The following is a 20028-nucleotide window of genomic DNA, read 5'->3' as shown; positions in this document are numbered from 1 at the left end:
ACCTCAGATCACTTGCACCATTACAGGTCTGGTGCACGGCTACACCGATCGCGCCCCATGCGTCCCTCCCTTGTGTCTCACCTTACTCTGCTTCTCTTGAGACTGCTCGTGCACCTTGGTACTCTGCCCCCTGCGTTACTCTGCTCCCCCTCTTGTGCCCTGCGTTACGCTGCTCCCCCTCTTGTGCCCTGCGTTACTCTGCTCCCCCTCGTGCCCTGCGTTACGCTGCTCCCCCTCTTGTGCTTTGCGTTACGCTGCTCCCCCTCTTGTGCCCTGCTTTACGCTGCTCCCCCTCTTGTGCCCTGCGTTACTCTGCTCCCCCTCTTGTGCCCTGCGTTACACTGCTCCCCCTCTTGTGCCCTGCGTTACTCTGCTCCCCCTCTTGTGCCATGCGTTACGCTGCTCCCCCTCATGTGCCCTGCGTTACGCCGCTCCCCCTCGTGCCCTGCGTTACGCTGCTCCCCCTTTTGTGCCCTGCGTTACGCTGCTCCCCCTCATGTGCCCTGCGTTACGCTGCTCCCCCTCATGTGCCCTGCGTTACGCTGCTCCCCCTCGTGCCCTGCGTTACGCTGCTCCCCCTCGTGCCCTGCGTTACGCTGCTCCCCCTCGTGCCCTGCGTTACGCTGCTCCCCCTCTTCTGCCCTGCGTTACGCTGCTCCCCCTGTTGTGCCCTGCGTTACTCTGCTCCCCCTCTTGTGCCCTGCGTTACTCTGCTCCCCCTCTTGTGCCCTGCGTTATGCTGCTCCCCCTCTTGTGCCCTGCGTTACGCTGCTCCCCCTCCTGTGCCCTGCGTTATGCTGCTCCCCCTCTTGTGCCCTGCGTTATGCTGCTCCCCCTCTTGTGCCCTGCGTTATGCTGCTCCCCCTCTTGTGCCCTGCGTTACTCTGCTCCCCCTCTTGTGCCCTGCGTTACGCTGCTCCCCCTCTTGTGTCCTGCGTTACTCTGCTCCCCCTCTTGTGCCCTGCGTTACGCTGCTCCCCCTCTTGTGCCCTGCGTTACGCTGCTCCCCCTCTTGTGCCCTGCGTTACGCTGCTCCCCCTCTTGTGCCCTGCGTTACGCTGCTCCCCCTCTTGTGCCCTGCGTTACGCTGCTCCCCCTCGTGCCCTGCGTTACGCTGCTCCCCCTCGTGCCCTGCGTTACGCTGCTCCCCCTCTTGTGCCCTGCGTTACGCTGCTCCCCCTCTTGTGCCCTGCGTTACACTGCTCCCCCTCTTGTGCCCTGCTTTACGCTGCTCCCCCTCTTGTGCCCTGCGTTACTCTGCTCCCCCTCTTGTGCCCTGCGTTACACTGCTCCCCCTCTTGTGCCCTGCGTTACTCTGCTCCCCCTCTTGTGCCATGCGTTACGCTGCTCCCCCTCATGTGCCCTGCGTTACGCTGCTCCCCCTCTTGTGCCCTGCGTTACGCTGCTCCCCCTCGTGCCCTGCGTTACGCTGCTCCCCCTTTTGTGCCCTGCGTTACGCTGCTCCCCCTCTTGTGCCCTGCGTTACGCTGCTCCCCCTCTTGTGCCCTGCGTTACGCTGCTCCCCCTCTTGTGCCCTGCGTTACGCTGCTCCCCCTCGTGCCCTGCGTTACGCTGCTCCCCCTCATGTGCCCTGCGTTATGCTGCTCCCCCTCTTGTGCCCTGCGTTACGCTGCTCCCCCTCCTGTGCCCTGCGTTATGCTGCTCCCCCTCTTGTGCCCTGCGTTATGCTGCTCCCCCTCTTGTGCCCTGCGTTATGCTGCTCCCCCTCTTGTGCCCTGCGTTACTCTGCTCCCCCTCTTGTGCCCTGTGTTACGCTGCTCCCCCTCTTGTGTCCTGCGTTACTCTGCTCCCCCTCTTGTGCCCTGCGTTACGCTGCTCCCCCTCTTGTGCCCTGCGTTACGCTGCTCCCCCTCTTGTGCCCTGCGTTACGCTGCTCCCCCTCTTGTGCCCTGCGTTACTCTGCTCCCCCTCTTGTGCCCTGCGTTACGCTGCTCCCCCCTCTTGTGCCCTGCGTTACGCTGCTCCCCCTCTTGTGCCCTGCGTTACGCTGCTCCCCCTCTTGTGTCCTGCGTTACTCTGCTCCCCCTCTTGTGCCATGCGTTACTCTGCTCCCCCTCTTGTGCCCTGCGTTACGCTGCTCCCCCTCTTGTGCCCTGCGTTACGCTGCTCCCCCTCTTGTGCCCTGCGTTACGCTGCTCCCCCTCTTGTGCCCTGCGTTACGCTGCTCCCCCTCTTGTGCCCTGCGTTACTCTGCTCCCCCTCTTGTGCCCTGCGTTACTCTGCTCCCCCTCTTGTGCCCTGCGTTACTCTGCTCCCCCTCTTGTGCCCTGCGTTACTCTGCTCCCCCTCTTGTGCCCTGCGTTACGCTGCTCCCCCTTTTGTGCCCTGCCTTGCTCTGCTCCCCCTCTTGTGCCCTGCGTTACGCTGCTCCCCCTCTTGTGCCCTGCGTTACGCTGCTCCCCCTCTTGTGCCCTGCGTTACTCTGCTCCCCCTCTTGTGCCCTGCGTTACTCTGCTCCCCCTCTTGTGCCCTGCGTTACTCTGCTCCCCCTCTTGTGCCCTGCGTTACTCTGCTCCCCCTCTTGTGCCCTGCGTTACGCTGCTCCCCCTCTTGTGCCCTGCGTTACGCTGCTCCCCCTCTTGTGCCCTGCGTTACGCTGCTCCCCCTCTTGTGCCCTGCGTTACGCTGCTCCCCCTCTTGTGCCCTGCGTTACGCTGCTCCCCCTCCTGTGCCCTGCGTTACGCTGCTCCCCCTCCTGTGCCCTGCGTTATGCTGCTCCCCCTCTTGTGCCCTGCGTTACAATGCTCCCCCTCTTGTGCCCTGCGTTACTCTGCTCCCCCTTTTGTGCCCTGCGTTACTCTGCTCCCCCTCTTGTGCCCTGCGTTACGCTGCTCCCCCTCTTGTGTCCTGCGTTACTCTGCTCCCCCTCTTGTGTCCTGCATTACGCTGCTCCCCCCTCTTGTGCCCTGCGTTACGCTGCTCCCCCTCTTGTGTCCTGCGTTACTCTGCTCCCCCTCTTGTGCCCTGCGTTACTCTGCTCCCCCTCTTGTGCCCTGCGTTACTCTGCTCTCCCTCTTGTGCCCTGCGTTACTCTGCTCCCCCTCTTGTGCCCTGCGTTACGCTGCTCCCCCTCTTGTGCCCTGCGTTACGCTGCTCCCCCTCTTGTGCCCTGCGTTACTCTGCTCCCCCTCTTGTGCCCTGCGTTACTCTGCTCCCCCTCTTGTGCCCTGCGTTACTCTGCTCCCCCTCTTGTGCCCTGCGTTACTCTGCTCCCCCTCTTGTGCCCTGCGTTACGCTGCTCCCCCTCTTGTGCCCTGCGTTACGCTGCTCCCCCTCCTGTGCCCTGCGTTATGCTGCTCCCCCTCTTGTGCCCTGCGTTATGCTGCTCCCCCTCTTGTGCCCTGCGTTATGCTGCTCCCCCTCTTGTGCCCTGCGTTACTCTGCTCCCCCTCTTGTGCCCTGTGTTACGCTGCTCCCCCTCTTGTGTCCTGCGTTACTCTGCTCCCCCTCTTGTGCCCTGCGTTACGCTGCTCCCCCTCTTGTGCCCTGCGTTACGCTGCTCCCCCTCTTGTGCCCTGCGTTACGCTGCTCCCCCTCTTGTGCCCTGCGTTACTCTGCTCCCCCTCTTGTGCCCTGCGTTACGCTGCTCCCCCCTCTTGTGCCCTGCGTTACGCTGCTCCCCCTCTTGTGCCCTGCGTTACGCTGCTCCCCCTCTTGTGTCCTGCGTTACTCTGCTCCCCCTCTTGTGCCATGCGTTACTCTGCTCCCCCTCTTGTGCCCTGCGTTACGCTGCTCCCCCTCTTGTGCCCTGCGTTACGCTGCTCCCCCTCTTGTGCCCTGCGTTACGCTGCTCCCCCTCTTGTGCCCTGCGTTACGCTGCTCCCCCTCTTGTGCCCTGCGTTACTCTGCTCCCCCTCTTGTGCCCTGCGTTACTCTGCTCCCCCTCTTGTGCCCTGCGTTACTCTGCTCCCCCTCTTGTGCCCTGCGTTACTCTGCTCCCCCTCTTGTGCCCTGCGTTACGCTGCTCCCCCTTTTGTGCCCTGCCTTGCTCTGCTCCCCCTCTTGTGCCCTGCGTTACGCTGCTCCCCCTCTTGTGCCCTGCGTTACGCTGCTCCCCCTCTTGTGCCCTGCGTTACTCTGCTCCCCCTCTTGTGCCCTGCGTTACTCTGCTCCCCCTCTTGTGCCCTGCGTTACTCTGCTCCCCCTCTTGTGCCCTGCGTTACTCTGCTCCCCCTCTTGTGCCCTGCGTTACGCTGCTCCCCCTCTTGTGCCCTGCGTTACGCTGCTCCCCCTCTTGTGCCCTGCGTTACGCTGCTCCCCCTCTTGTGCCCTGCGTTACGCTGCTCCCCCTCTTGTGCCCTGCGTTACGCTGCTCCCCCTCCTGTGCCCTGCGTTACGCTGCTCCCCCTCCTGTGCCCTGCGTTATGCTGCTCCCCCTCTTGTGCCCTGCGTTACAATGCTCCCCCTCTTGTGCCCTGCGTTACTCTGCTCCCCCTTTTGTGCCCTGCGTTACTCTGCTCCCCCTCTTGTGCCCTGCGTTACGCTGCTCCCCCTCTTGTGTCCTGCGTTACTCTGCTCCCCCTCTTGTGTCCTGCATTACGCTGCTCCCCCCTCTTGTGCCCTGCGTTACGCTGCTCCCCCTCTTGTGCCCTGCGTTACTCTGCTCCCTTTCTTGTGCCCTGCGTTACGCTGCTCCCCCTCTTGTGCCCTGCGTTACGCTGCTCCCCCTCTTGTGCCCTGCGTTACGCTGCTCCCCCCTCTTGTGCCCTGCGTTACGCTGCTCCCCCCTCTTGTGCCCTGCGTTACGCTGCTCCCCCTCTTGTGCCCTGCGTTACGCTGCTCCCCCTCTTGTGCCCTGCGTTACGCTGCTCCCCCTCTTGTGCCCTGCGTTACGCTGCTCCCCCTCTTGTGCCCTGCGTTACGCTGCTCCCCCCTCTTGTGCCCTGCGTTACGCTGCTCCCCCCTCTTGTGCCCTGCGTTACGCTGCTCCCCCCTCTTGTGCCCTGCGTTACTCTGCTCCCCCTCTTGTGCCCTGCGTTACGCTGCTCCCCCTCTTGTGCCCTGCGTTACGCTGCTCCCCCTCTTGTGCCCTGCATTACTCTGCTCCCCCTCTTGTGCCCTGCGTTACTCTGCTCCCCCTCTTGTGCCCTGCGTTACTCTGTTCCCCCTCTTGTGCCCTGCGTTACGCTGCTCCCCCTCTTGTGCCGTGCTTTACGCTGCTCCCCCTCTTGTGCCCTGCGTTACTCTGCTCCCCCTCTTGTGCCCTGCGTTACGCTGCTCCCCCTCTTGTGCCCTGCGTTACGCTGCTCCCCCTCTTGTGCCCTGCGTTACGCTGCTCCCCCTCTTGTGCCCTGCGTTACGCTGCTCCCCCTCTTGTGCCCTGCGTTACGCTGCTCCCCCTCTTGTGCCCTGCGTAACGCTGCTCCCCCTCTTGTGCCCTGCGTTACACTGCTCCCCCTCTTGTGCCCTGCGTTACGCTGCTCCCCCTCTTGTGCCCTGCGTTACGCTGCTCCCCCTCTTGTGCCCTGCGTTTCTTTGCTCCCCCTCTTGTGCCCTGCGTTACTCTGCTTCCCCTCTTGTGCCCTGCGTTACTCTGCTCCCCCTCTTGTGCCCTGCGTTACTCTGCTCCCCCTCTTGTGCCCTGCGTTACTCTGTTCCCCCTCTTGTGCCCTGCGTTACGCTGCTCCCCCTCTTGTGTCCTGCGTTACGCTGCTCCCCCTCTTGTGCCCTGCGTTACGCTGCTCCCCCTCTTGTGCTCTGCGTTACGCTGCTCCCCCTCTTGTGCCCTGCGTTACGCTGCTCCCCCTCTTGTGCCCTGCGTTACGCTGCTCCCCCCTCTTGTGCCCTGCGTTACGCTGCTCCCCCCTCTTGTGCCCTGCGTTACGCTGCTCCCCCCTCTTGTGCCCTGCGTTACGCTGCTCCCCCTCTTGTGCCCTGCGTTACGCTGCTCCCCCTCTTGTGCCCTGCGTTACGCTGCTCCCCCCTCTTGTGCCCTGCGTTACGCTGCTCCCCCTCCTGTGCCCTGCGTTATGCTGCTCCCTCTCTTGTGGCCTGCGTTACTCTGCTCCCCCTCTTGTGCTCTGCGTTACGCTGCTCCCCTTCTTGTGCCCTGCGTTACGCTGTTCCCCCTCTTGTGCCCTGCGTTACGCTGCTCCCCCTCCTGTGCCCTGCGTTATGCTGCTCCCTCTCTTGTGGCCTGCGTTACTCTGCTCCCCCTCTTGTGCTTTGCGTTACGCTGCTCCCCTTCTTGTGCCCTGCGTTACGCTGTTCCCCCTCTTGTGCCCTGCGTTACGCTGCTCCCCCTCCTGTCCCCTGCGTTACGCTGCTCCCCCTCCTGTGCCCTGCGTTACTCTGCTCCCCCTCTTGTGCCCTGCGTTACTCTGCTCCCCCTCCTGTGCCCTGCGTTACGCTGCTCCCTCTCTTGTGGCCTGCGTTACTCTGCTCCCCCTCTTGTGCCCTGCGTTACGCTGCTCCCCCTCTTGTGCCCTGCGTTACGCTGCTCCCCCTCTTGTGCCCTGCGTTACGCTGCTCCCCCTCTTGTGCCCTGCGTTACGCTGCTCCCCCTCTTGTGCCCTGCGTTACGCTGCTCCCTCTCTTGTATCCTGCGTTACTCTGCTCCCCCTCTTGTGCCCTGCGTTACTCTGCTCCCCCTCTTGTGCCCTGCGTTACTCTGCTCCCTCTCTTGTGTCCTGCGTTACGCTGCTCCCCCTCTTGTGCCCTGCGTTATGCTGCTCCCCCTCTTGTGCCCTGCGTTACTCTGCTCCCCCTTTTGTGCCCTGCGTTACTCTGCTCCCCCTCTTGTGCCCTGCGTTACACTGCTCCCTCTCTTGTGGCCTGCGTTACTCTGCTCCCCCTCTTGTGCCCTGCGTTACTCTGCTCCCCCTCTTGTGCCCTGCGTTACGCTGCTCCCTCTCTTGTGTCCTGCGTTACTCTGCTCCCCCTCTTGTGTCCTGCGTTACGCTGCTCCCCCTCTTGTGCCCTGCGTTATGCTGCTCCCCCTCTTGTGCCCTGCGTTACTCTGCTCCCCCTCTTGTGCCCTGCGTTGCTCTGCTCCCCCTCTTGTGTCCTGCGTTGCTCTGCTCCCCATGGTTGGTGTACCTACGGGCATCTTAGGTGTGTGGTATATTTTGTCCCGCACTTCCTCTTGGGAATGTTTATTACGTATCTGCTCACAGTCTGGCAGCCTCCATGGTGTGGTGTAAGGGCCTCATCTAGAGTTGGAAGTGAATACGCTTTGGATCACCGCGCCTGCGGCCACATCTTCATGCGCTATAACTGAACCGTAAGCTGCATTTATCACTTTATATGGAGATACTTCCAATCATAATAAGCCGGTGATAGCGCAGTGCTGCACGGTATTCCGCAGCGGTTAATGGGATTTTCACGTTCTAGTCTCATTTGAAGAGTAACACAGATCGGTTATGAAGACCCAGGTTATTTATTTTGTATCATTTGTCCTGTGTTTTGTGTAATCTGTCCTCTGTTGTGTACACCTGGGATCTTTATAGGACTCCATAGATTCCCTGGTGGGGCTACATGAACTATAAATAAATATTAACCACCCGCTTGCCAGGCTTCATCAGCGTCATTGTTATTACCCATAATATGGGCACAAAGCTCCGTGTCCCAGTATCGCCGACAGGCGTGCTGTGACTAGAGCGGGGGTCAGGGAACTTTTTTACCTTTTACCCCCAAATATATTTAGATATGCCGATGTTACCCCTTAGATTTGAAAGGAAGGAAACCATATATTATTGTGCATATATACTGGTTATCACTGTCTATACGGCATTTCTGTGTGTGTATATATAAACATTTTTTTATTATTTTTTTGGCAATGAATGGGTTAATTAACACTTTCTCCCCAAAACACCAGAATGAATGTAAGAAAGATGGATGAGGGGGGGGAGGGGCACAACTTTTAGGAGACAGTTGGTCGCATCATCACCTCAGTAATGTCAGTGGGAATTTCCCACTGTTATGTGGTCCACTGTCTCATTCTGCGGAACTCCGTCAGTGATCAGCCACAGAACACTTCAAGGTCTGTGGGTGGGTTGGTGGGCCGCGGGCGGGAGCGCAGGACGGGCGGGCGTGAGGGAGCGCGGTGTGACGTCAGCACGTCACACCGCGGCCAGGAGCACAGCGCAGTGCGGGCAGGAGGGAGCGCGGTGTGACATCAGCACGTCACATGGCGAGCCGGCCAGTGCTGGACGGGGCTGTGTCTCGGCAGCGCAACCAACCATTACCCCCTGGAATTTCATTTTTACCCCATTTGGGGTAATTTACCCCTGTTCTCCGACCACTGGACTAGAGGCATACAATGACCAGCGTGTTATGGACCGTCAGTAGCGGATCTTGCTACGGGCACACAGGATTTTTGCCCGGGGCGCTGCCTTCCGGAGTGCGCCGCCGTTATGGCAAGATCCGCTACTGTTGGTCAGTGCCCCCCCGGTGCTGTGAAGGAAACTAGACGCAGTAGTTTCCCTTCGTGTAGAGGACCTTTGCTGTGCGGTGCACGATGACGTCATCGTGCACCGCACAGCATTGTGGGACTGGCACATTGACGCTAGAGGGTCATAATTGATCTCTATGGTGTGCTATGGGAGAGACGTCATGACGTCTCTCCCATAGATCGGAGGAGCGGCGCCGGCGGAGGTCATCAGCAGTCAGGAATCAGGAGCGGGGATATTAAGTATTAATACATTTATATTTCTCTGACGTCCTAAGTGGATGCTGGGGACTCCGTCAGGACCATGGGGAATAGCGGCTCCGCAGGAGACAGGGCACAAAATTAAAAGTTTGACCACTAGGTGGTGTGTACTGGCTCCTCCCCCTATGACCCTCCTCCAAGCCTCAGTTAGGTTTTTGTGCCCGTCCGAGCAGGGTGCAATCTAGGTGGCTCTCCTAAAGAGCTGCTTAGAAAAAGTTTTTAGGTTTTTTATTTTCAGTGAGACCTGCTGGCAACAGGATCACTGCAACGCGGGACTTAGGGGAGAAGAAGCGAACTCACCTGCGTGCAGGATGGATTGGCTTCTTTGGCTACTGGACATTCGCTCCAGAGGGACGATCACAGGTACAGCCTGGATGGGTCACCGGAGCCTCGCCGCCGGCCCCCTTACAGATGCTGAAGAGAGAAGAGGTCCAGAAATCGGCGGCTGAAGACGTCCCAGTCTTCTTAAGGTAGCGCACAGCACTGCAGCTGTGCGCCATTGCTCTCAGCACACTTCACACCGCGGTCACTGAGGGTGCAGGGCGCTGGGGGGGGGCGCCCTAGGCAGCAATGTAATTACCTTTACTGGCTAAAAATACATCACATATAGCCCCTGGGCTATATGGATGTATTTAACCCCTGCCAGGATTACAGAAAAAACCGGGAGAAGAGCCCGCCGTGAAGGGGGCGGGGCCTATCTCCCCAGCACACAGCGCCATTTTTCCCACACAGATCCGCTGGTGGGAAGGCTCCCAGGCTCTCCCCTGCACTGCACTACAGAAACAGGGTTAAAACAGAGAGGGGGGGCATATTTTGGCGATATTAATATATATTAAACTGCTATAAGGGAAAACACTTACTGTAAGGTTGTCCCTGTATAATTATAGCGCCTTGGTGTGTGCTGGCAAACTCTCCCTCTGTCTCCCCAAAGGGCTAGTGGGGTCCTGTCCTCTATCAGAGCATTCCCTGTGTGTGTGCTGTGTGTCGGTACGTGTGTGTCGACAGGTATGAGGACGATGTTAGTGGAGGCGGAGCAATTGCCTGTAATGGGATGTCACCCCCTAGGGAGTCGACACCGGAATGGATGGCTTTATTTATGGAATTACGTGATAGTGTCAACACGCTACAAGGTCGGTTGACGATATGAGACGGCCGGCAAACCAATTAGTACCTGTCCAGGCGTCTCAAACACCGTCAGGGGCTTTAAAACGCCCATTACCTCGTCAGGGGCTTTAAAACGCCCATTACCTCAGTCGGTCGACATAGACACAGACACTGACTCCAGTGTCGACGGTGAAGAAACAAACGTATTTTCCAGTAGGGCCACACGTTACATAATCACGGCAATGAAGGAGGCGTTACATATTTCTGATACTACAAGTACCACAAAAATGGGTATTATGTGGGGTGTGAAAAAAAACTACCTGTAGTTTTTCCTGAATCAGATAAATTGATTGAAGTGTGTGATGAAGCGTGGGTTACCCCCGATAGGAAGTTGCTAATTTCAAAGAAGTTATTGGCATTATACCCTTTCCCGCCAGAGGTTAGGGCGCGCTGGGAAACACCCCCTAGGGTAGATAAGGCGCTCACACGCTTATCAAAACAAGTGGCGTTACCGTCTCCTGATACGGCCGCCCTCAAAGATCCAGCTGATAGGAGGCTGGAAAATACTCTAAAAAGTATATACACACATACTGATGTTATACTGCGACCAGCAATCGCCCCAGCATGGATGTGCAGTGCTGGGGGGGTTTGGTCGGAATCTCTGACTGGAAATATTGATACCCTGAATAGCGACAATATTTTATTGACTATAGAGCATTTAAAGGATGCATTTTCTTTATATGAGAGATGCACAGAGGGATATTGGCACTCTGGCATCAAGGGTAAGTGCGCTGTCCATTTCTGTCAGAAGAAGTTTATGGACGCGACAGTGGTCAGGTGATGCGGATTCCAAGCGGCATATGGAAGTTTGCCGTATAAAGGGGAGGAATTATTTGGGGTCGGTCTATCGGACTTGGTGGCCACGGCAACAGCCGGAAAATCCACCTTTTTTACCTCAGGTCACCTCCCAACAGAAAAAGACACCGTCTTTTCAGCCTCAGTCCTTTCGTTCTCATAAGAACAAGCGGGCAAAAGGCCATTCATATCTGCCCGAGGCAAAAAAAAGGGTAAGAGACTGCAGCAAGCAGCTCCTTCCCAGGAGCAGAAGCCTTACCCCGCTTCTGGAAAGTCCTCAGCATGTCGCTGGGGCCCTACAAGCGGACTCAGGTCCGGTGGGGGGGGTCGTCTCAAGAATTACAGCGCGCAGTGGGCTCACTCGCAAGTCGACCCCTGGATCCTGCAGGTAGTATCACAGGGGTACAGATTGGAATTCGAGACGTCTCTTCCTCGCAGATTCCTGAAGTCTGCTTTACCAACATCTCCCTCCGACAGGGAGACGGTGTTGGAAGCTATTCACAAGCTGTATTCCCAGCAAGTAATAGTCAAGGTACCCCTACTACAACAAGGAAAGGGGTATTATTCCACGCTGTTTGTGGTACCGAAGCCGGACGGCTCGGTGAGACCTATTCTAAGTCTGAAATCTTTTGAACACTTACATACAAAGGTTCAAGTTCAAGATGAAATCACTCAGAGCAGTGATAGCGAATCTGGAAGAAGGGGACTTTATGGTGTCCTGGGACATCAAGGATGCTTACCTCCATGTCCCAATTTGCCCTTCACACCAAGGGTACCTCAGGTTCGTGGTACAAAACTGTCACTATCAGTTTCAGACGTTGCCGTTTGGATTGTCCACGGCACCCCGGGTCTTTACCAAGGTAAAGGCTGAAATGATGATTCTACTTCAAAGAAAAGGCGTATTAATTATCCCTTACTTGAACGTTCTCCTGATAAGGGCAAGATCCAGAGAACAGTTAGAGGTCGCAGTAGCACTATACCAAGTAGTGCTACAACAGCACGGGTGGATTCTAAATATTCCAAAATCCCAGCTGATCCCGACAACACGTCTGCTGTTCCTAGGGATGATTCTGGACACAGTTCAGAAAAAGGTTTTTCTCCCGGAGGAGAAAGCCAGGGAGTTATCCGAGCTAGTCAGGAACCTCCTAAAACCAAGAAAAGTGTCAGTGCATCAATGCACAAGAGTCCTGGGTAAATGATGGCTTCTTACGAAGCGATTCCATTCGGCAGATTCCACGCAAGAACCTTTCAGTGGGATCTGCTGGACAAATGGTCCGGATCGCATCTTCAGATGCATCAGCGGATAGCCCCGTCTCCAAGGACAAGGGGGTCTCTTCTGTGGTGGTTGCAGAGTGCTCACCTTTTTGGAGGGCAGCAGATTCGGCATTCAGGACTGGGTCCTGGTGACCACGAATGCCAGCCTGAGAGGCTGGGGAGCAGTCACACAGGGAAGAAATTTCCAGGGAGTGTGGTCAAGCCTGGAGACTTCACTTCACATAAATATACTGGAGCTAAAGGCAATTTACAATGCTCTAAGCCTGGCAAGACCTCTGCTTCAGGGTCAGCCGGTGTTGATCCAGTAGGACAACACCACGGCAGTCGCCCACGTAAACAGACAGGGCGACACAAGAAGCAGGAGGGCAATGGCAGAAGCTGCAAGGATTTTTCGCTGGGCAGAAAATCATGTGATAGCACTGTCAGCAGTGTTCATTCCGGGAGTGGACAACTGGGAAGCAGACTTCCTCAGCAGACACGATCACCACCCGGGAGAGTGGGGACTTCACCCAGAAGTCTTCCACATGATTGTGAACCGTTGGGAAAAACCAAAGGTGGACATGATGGCGTCCCGCCTCAACAAAAAACTGGACAGGTATTGCGCCGGGTCAAGAGACCCTCAGGCAATAGCTGGGGACGCATTGGTAACACCATGGGTGTACCAGTCAATGTATGTGTTCCCCCCTCTGCCTCTCATACCCAAGGTACTGAGAATTATAAGGCGAAGAGGAGTAAGAACGATACTCGTGGCTCCGGATTGGCCAAGAAGGACTTGGTACCCGGAACTTCAAGAGATGCGCACGGAGGATCCGTGCACTCTACCTCTAGACTTACCGCGGCTGCGTTTGACGGCATGGCGGTTGAACGCCGGATCCTGAAGGAGAGGGCTCCGACGGAGGAATTTCAACTGGGTCGATTCCTACATTTCCTGCAAACAGGATTGTCTATGGGCCTCAAATTGGGGTCCATTAAGGTTCAAATTTCGGCCCTGTCGATTTTCTTCCAGAAAGAATTGGCTTCAGTTCCTGAAGTCCAAGCTTTTGTCAAAGGAGTACTACATATACAGCCCGGTTGTGCCTCCAGTGGCACCGTGGGATCTCAATGTAGTTTTGGGATTTCTCAAATCCCATTGGTTTGAGCCACTCAAATCGGTGGATTTGAAATATCTTACATGGAAAGTGACCATGCTACTGGCCCTGGCTTCGGCCAGGAGAGTGTAAGAATTGGCGGCTTTATCGTACAAAAGCCCATATCTGATTTTCCATTGGGACAGGGCAGAACTGCGGACGCGTCCTCAGTTTCTCCCTAAGGTGGTATCAGCGTTTCACCTGAACCAACCTATTGTGGTGCCTGCGGCTTCTAGCGACTTGGAGGACTCCAAGTTGTTCGACGTTGTCAGAGCCTTAAAAATATATATATATATTTAAAGGACGGCTGGAGTCAGAAAGGCTGACTCGCTGTTTATACTGTATGCACCCAACAAGCTGGGTGTTCCTGCGTCTAAGCAGATGATTGCTCGTTGGATTTGTAGCACAATTCAACTTGCGCATTCTGTGGCAGGCCTGCCACAGCCAAAATCTGTAAATGCCCACTCCACAAGGAAGGTGGGCTCACCTTGGCGGCTGCCCGAGGGGTCTCGGCATTACAACGCTGCCGAGCAGCTAAGTGGTCAGGGGAGAACACGTTTGTATAATTCTACAAATTTGATACCCTGGCTAAGGAGGACCTGGAGTTCTCTCATTCGGTGCTGCAGAGTCATCCGCACTCTCCCGCCCGTTTGGGAGCTTTGGTATAATCCCCATGGTCCTGACGGAGTCCCCAGCATCCACTTAGGACGTCAGAGAAAATAAGAATTTACTTACCGATAATTCTATTTCTCGTAGTCCGTAGTGGATGCTGGGCGCCCATCCCAAGTGCGGATTGTCTGCAAAACTTGTACATAGTTATTGTTACAAAAATCGGGTTATTATTGTTGGAAGCCATCTTTTCAGAGGCTCCTCTGTTATCATGCTGTTAACTGGGTTCAGATCTCAAGTTGTACAGTGTGATTGGTGTGGCTGGTATGAGTCTTACCCGGGATTCAAAATCCTTCCTTATTGTGTACGCTCGTCCGGGCACAGTATCCTAACTGAGGCTTGGAGGAGGGTCATAGGGGGAGGAGCCAGTGCACACCACCTAGTGGTCAAACTTTTAATTTTGTGCCCTGTCTCCTGCGGAGCCGCTATTCCCCATGGTCCTGACGGAGTCCCCAGCATCCACTACGGACTACGAGAAATAGAATTATCGGTAAGTAAATTCTTATTTTTTTGGTATTTTTTTTTTTGTAAGCGGCACAACTCTACTGGGGGCACAACTCTAAAGGAGGCATAACTGACCATGCCCTTGTATGAAGCCACGCCCCTATTTTCGCCAGGGCGCCACAAGGGCTAGAACCGGCCCTGTGGACCGTCTAATGAATGCTAGAACGAATAGACTCCCAATAGCGTTAAAACAATAGTTTGACAGCTCGTACAGCCGTGGTCCTGGCCGCCGCCGCATAGTAGCGTAAATTGTGCCATCGCCGGCAGAACCATGGTGACAATTGTCAATCTCATCATCCCGGCCAAGCCCTTTACATATGGGAACAACACACTAATTAAATAAGACAGATTGTTAGTAGACCGAGAAGTACAAGGGCCCTGCTCGCTTGTTTTCTTTCTATGTATATCATCTTGTGTCCAAGCTGAAATCCATAGTAATGTAGCGGACAGGACTGTATCTGTCTTTCTTCTTCAGGGTCTATGGTTTCCACAGGGTTAGCCTTGGGGTATGCTTGGTGGAGACCAGGGCCAGTATTTACTAAAAATTCGAGTTTGTCCGATTTGTGTTTTTTTTTTCTAAGTCCCAATCCGGGAATTCACTAAGCACCAATCTCGGCAGTGTCTGGTCTATTCGTAATGATTTGAATGACAACGTTCCGAAATACGAATGAATAGACCATCGGTCAAACGCGGCTGTTATTTCATAGAATACGGCCATTCACTATTCATTCGTATTTGGGTGTTAGTTTCTGAGTGCTCAAGTGCGGGTCTGTTTTTTTCCGATTCGTTAAAAAAAGCAGCAAAAAAATAGACCTGCTTTTTCCAGTCGAGTTTGGATAACCATGCACGGATCAGTGAGATCTGTGCATGGTTATCTATGGGAAAGGGTCTGTTTAGTGTAAAAACAGAAAAAAAAATTGCGTGGGGTCCCCCCTCCTAAGCATAACCAGCCTCGGGCTCTTTGAGGCGGTCCTGGTTGAAAAAATATGGTGAAAAAAATGACAGGGGTTCCCCCATATTTAATCAACCAGCACCGGGCTCTGCGCCTGGTCCTGGTTCCAAAAATACGGGGGACAAAAAGCGTAGGGGTCCCCCGTATTTTTAAAACCAGCACCGGGCTCCACTAGCCAGGTACATAATGCCACAGCCGGGGGACACTTTTATACTGGTCCCTGCGGCCCTGGCATTACATACCCAACTAGTCACCCCTGGCCGGGGTACCCTGGAGGAGTGGGGACCCCTTCAATCAAGGGGTCCCCCCCTCCAGCCACCCAAGGGCCAGGGGTGAAGCCCGAGGCTGTCCCCCCCATCCAAGGGCGGCGGATGGGGGGCTGATAGCCTTCTGAAAATTTGTGAATATTGTTTTTAGTAACAGTACTACAAGTCCCAGCAAGCCTCCCCCGCAAGCTGGTACTTGGAGAACCACAAGTACCAGCATGCGGTGGAAAACCGGGCCCGCTGGTACCTGTAGTACTACTACTAAAAAAATACCCCAATAAAAACAGGACACACACACCGTGACAGTACAACTTTATTACATACATGCACACCAACATACACACATACTTACCTATGTTCCTACGAGGCTCGGTCCTCTTCTCCATGTAGAATCCTTGGGGTACCTGTGAAAAAAATTATACTCACATAATCCAGTGAAGAATCCGACCTTTGAATAATCCACGTACTTGGCAAAAAAATAAAACGGAAACCCGACCACGCACTGAAAGGAGTCCCATGTTTACTGGCAGTCGGGGAAAGGGGTCCCATGTGTAAACATGGGACCCCTTTCAGTGCGTGGTCGGGTTTCCGTTTTATTTTTTTGCCAAGTACTTGGATTATTCAAAGGTCGGATACTTGTGGTTCTCCTTGTGTTTTTTCAGGCAGTGTTTTACTCATCACTCCCGTATAACACTGCCTGATATTACGAATCACATCGACATCGGAAAAAACGATTGTGCAAAACTCGGCAGCTTAGTGAATGACCGTATCAGGATTCAAAAAGTTGCAGTAAAATGCACCCGATACCATTCGAGTTCAAACACCCTTCAAAACGGCCAAAACACGTATATTAGTAAATAAACCACCAGAATTCAGGCACCGTGCAGCAAAGCTTTGAGCTTCACAGGATGCACTGGGTCCTTCTCCCCTCATAACTTGCCCACAGCTCAGGCTTTTCAGTTTTTGTATGGTGCCACCAGAGCTGGCAACTAATGTGATGTATATTTTATATTTTACACACTGATCTGTCTTTGGAAACAATATTGACGTTTTTCCTTCAGGGAGTAACATAAAAAGATGCTTGGGGCTACTAACTTGTCAGCAAGCCACGTAAAGCTGCGCATGGGAGAAGCAGCTGGTCCTGAGAGCTACATCTGCAGCCCTCAGCGTTTGTCCCTGCGACAGTACACCAATAAACAATTATCCAGTTTTCTGTTATTTTATGTAAACCACAAAATCCAATTCAAAGGGGAATCGATCTCACAGTCCACTCAGTTCACTTTAGTCAAACAAGTATTATCTTGTAGATCCCAAATCCATTGCTACTTAACCTACAGTAACACTGAAAGGTTGCGAGTAACATGACCAGCGATTCTATATGTACTATTTGTCTTGGTGCGCCATCTACTGGATTGACATGTATACTGCAATTTCATGAGTCAAGATCAGCTGGCGGATTAGTGATAGTGTAAAATGGGTACTCTTAGGCAGGTTTTATGGTAAAACACAGGGGGCGATCAGGTAGTTGCCGCCTACAGGGGGAGGGGGTAGTTGATGTGCAGGAGTGCGAACGCTTGTGCAGAGAGCTGCACTAACAAAAGTTTGTGCAGTCCCTGCACAGCTCAGGTCTTACTCAGCCGCTGCGATGATCTGCCCAGTAGCTGACGTCAGGAATCCTCCCTCCAAATGGCTGGGCACGCCTGCGTTTTTCCAGACACTCCCCAGAAACGGTCAGTTGACACCCACAAACAGCCTCTTCCTGTCAATCTTCTTGCGATCGCTGGTGCAATCGCTTTCTTCATTAAATCCGTAGCTGTCCGGCGATCCCCGTCACCGGCGGTCGACGCGCCTGCACATTGTGGAGCATGCGCAGTTCAGACCCGATAGCACACTAGCTTTTTTTGCAGCGGTGCAATCGGGTCTGAATGACCCCCACAGTGTCTTTACTGGCATCAGACACTGTACATAGCATACACAGGCTTGGGCCTTGTCACACAGGTACATAACTTAAAATTAACAAATGAAAAGCAAATGTCTTAGCATTCCCCGTGCTCAGTAGTTATTCTGCTGTAACAACCTGCAGCCACCATCCGCCATACTCTTCCTGGCACAGCCAACGTCCACAGTCCCTGGCACTACAAAACTGCATCCTACTCACTTGACTCTAACAGGCATCAGTGCAATGTGCAGGGAGTGTATGGGAGTTTTAAACCCCTGTCCTGCTTCTGACTTCCTGCTGGCTCTGGGTGAGCTGGAAAACCCAGACTTCTATTTTCTCACTTGGAGCTGTTCAATCCAGAAAGCCCAGAGTTCCAAATCTCCTGCAGAATGTGCAGGTCTTGTTTTCCTCCCTCTTGAAGGGAGCTGATCCCACAGAAAAGTGGGCAATTGTAGTGAGACACAAGCCCTCTCACGACAATATGTAGTCAGATTTTCCCATGAAATAGATCTTGAGATTTATATTTATCTATGTATTTATACCAACTTGTAGCCCATTCGGCGTTATAAAATTCACAAGGCAAATGTTTACATAGGTAGTCAGTTACAGAAGATGCCGCAAGTAAACGTGTGAAACGCGTTACTGCATGAAACGCGCATTGCTGCTGTAATGGTATAATACATTAAAACCTGGAGCCTATTGGACTAAAGTCAGGAAATTAATCCACAGACATAAAATAACTTTTTACAATTCCAAAATATAGCAAAAAAATGCGCAGGTAACACAGGACAGTGCAACAGAACAAAAAAATAAAACAAGACCAAACACAATGATAATATTAAGGGATTCGCTGTTTATGCAAATTAAGCAGAATTTGAATGAATATTAATGAAGTTCCATTTTGCTGAGGAAGTTAATGAAAGTGAAACGCGGAGAGATACAGATATCAGTGGTTTATTTCATCCCAGGTCGGTATTGTTCTACTTTAAACGTGAAACGCCCAATGTCACATCTGAGGACATGTAAGTAATGTATAACAGAGACGGGAACCCTTTGATGTGATCTGCTGGGAAGAGAGCAGCTGGAAAGGCAAATTACGTCTGGGAGAACTCTCGATAACATAATAGACCACATTTCGGGGTAATAAAGTTCACAGGCGGCTTACGTTAGTATACATCTGGCACGCACAAGCACCCGTGTAACCATGTAATTTTACCATTTATAATTAACGCAACACTTCAACACTCCCTGCGGACGCGGTTTGTCGTATTAATATACTTCTCTGTCCTGTTTTTTAGATTGTCTGTTTAAGGTCTGTCCTATGAACAGATATTCCGCACAGAAGCAATTTTGGAAAGCAAAACAGGCAAAGCAAGGGAACAACACAGAGGCTGCGCTCCTCAAGAAGCTGCAGGTGAGTCCCCAAATGGGCTTTAGGTGCCTTTATATGCGATTAAGTTCCGTCCGCCCCGGCAAGTGATTGTGATTGGTCCGTTCTGTTATACTGTGAGTGGGCCCCTATTCACATATACATTCCGATACAGATACAACGTAGCACTGATGCCCTCACTTTAGGATCCGCGCAGATTGTCCACAAGCAGTCTCTGTCAGTGGCGATTACACCGAACGACCATAGGGAGACGCAGGAGGAGATTTGCTTTGTGACGTTGAGACCGTGGCCTTATATCTTTATAACGTGCTGCTATTCCATTGGAACAGCCACCAATGAACAGATATACGTGCGTCATGTGACGCTGTAAGGCGGCAGCGTTTGCGTGGCGGGTTCTCGTTTTTCTTTGTTCGTAAATTTTCTTTAATGTGATCTAAATTTTAATTTTTTATTGCCTGTTCCTTTGTCATCAGTAGTGGTTTATTAGCTGTTTGTTAGCTGTGTGTAGTATACAGTAGGTAGACTGGCCTGCAGGGCTCTGTGTCGCACCCAGCCGCGTTGGAAGGGAGAGTTGGGTGGGGTGACGGTGGTTTTATCAGAAATCTGCGTGAGCACCACCCTGTCCTCGGGGAGGATTGCTTTCAGGACAGAGAACTGCTGTGATATTGTATATGTGTAAGAACCACAGACAGGTAAAGCGCAGAGCCACAGGGATTAGGTTATATAGGGTACACCTGGCCTGTATCGTATGCTGATTATTGGGCGCTGGTCTCTGTATCGTATGCTGATAATTGGGGGCCGGGCTCTGTATTGTATGCTGATCATTGGGGGCTGGACTCTATTGTATGCTGATCATGAGAGGCTGGGCTCTGTATTGTATACTGGTCACAGGGGCCTGGGCTCTGTATTGTACACTGGTCACAGGGGCCTGGACTCTGTATTGTACACTGGTCACAGAGGCCTGGGCTCTGTATTGTACACTGGTCACAGAGGCCTGGGCTCTGTATTGTACACTGGTCACAGGGGCCTGGGCTCTGTATTGTACACTGGTCACAGGGGCCTGGGCTCTGTATTGTACACTGGTCACTAGGGCCTGGGCTCTGTATTGTATACTGGTCACTGGGGCCTGGGCTCTGTATTGTACACTGGTCACAGGGGCCTGGGCTCTGTATTGTACACTGGTCACAGAGGCCTGGGCTCTGTATTGTACACTGGTCACAGGGGTCTGGGCTCTGTATTGTATACTGGTCACAGGGGCCTGGGCTCTGTATTGTAC

The 20028-nt window shown here is 53.7% G+C and overlaps 1 protein-coding gene across 4 annotated transcripts in view; it reads left to right on the top strand.

The window, feature by feature from the left end:
- The window catches only part of ITPR2 (inositol 1,4,5-trisphosphate receptor type 2), a 490021-nt gene that overhangs the window by 73614 nt on the left and 396379 nt on the right, over window positions 1–20028 (top strand). For all 4 annotated transcript variants that reach the window (XM_063929104.1, XM_063929105.1, XM_063929106.1 and 1 more), the window contains exon 3: window positions 18661–18776. In XM_063929104.1, the coding sequence (XP_063785174.1) occupies window positions 18661–18776 (116 nt within the window). The remainder of the gene's footprint in view (window positions 1–18660; window positions 18777–20028) is intronic.

This window comes from Pseudophryne corroboree, chromosome 6 (assembly GCF_028390025.1).
Source record: "Pseudophryne corroboree isolate aPseCor3 chromosome 6, aPseCor3.hap2, whole genome shotgun sequence".
Lineage (NCBI taxonomy): Eukaryota > Metazoa > Chordata > Amphibia > Anura > Myobatrachidae > Pseudophryne > Pseudophryne corroboree.
The sequence above is the reverse complement of the archived record's forward strand: the minus strand, read 5'-3'. Positions and strand labels throughout refer to the sequence as shown.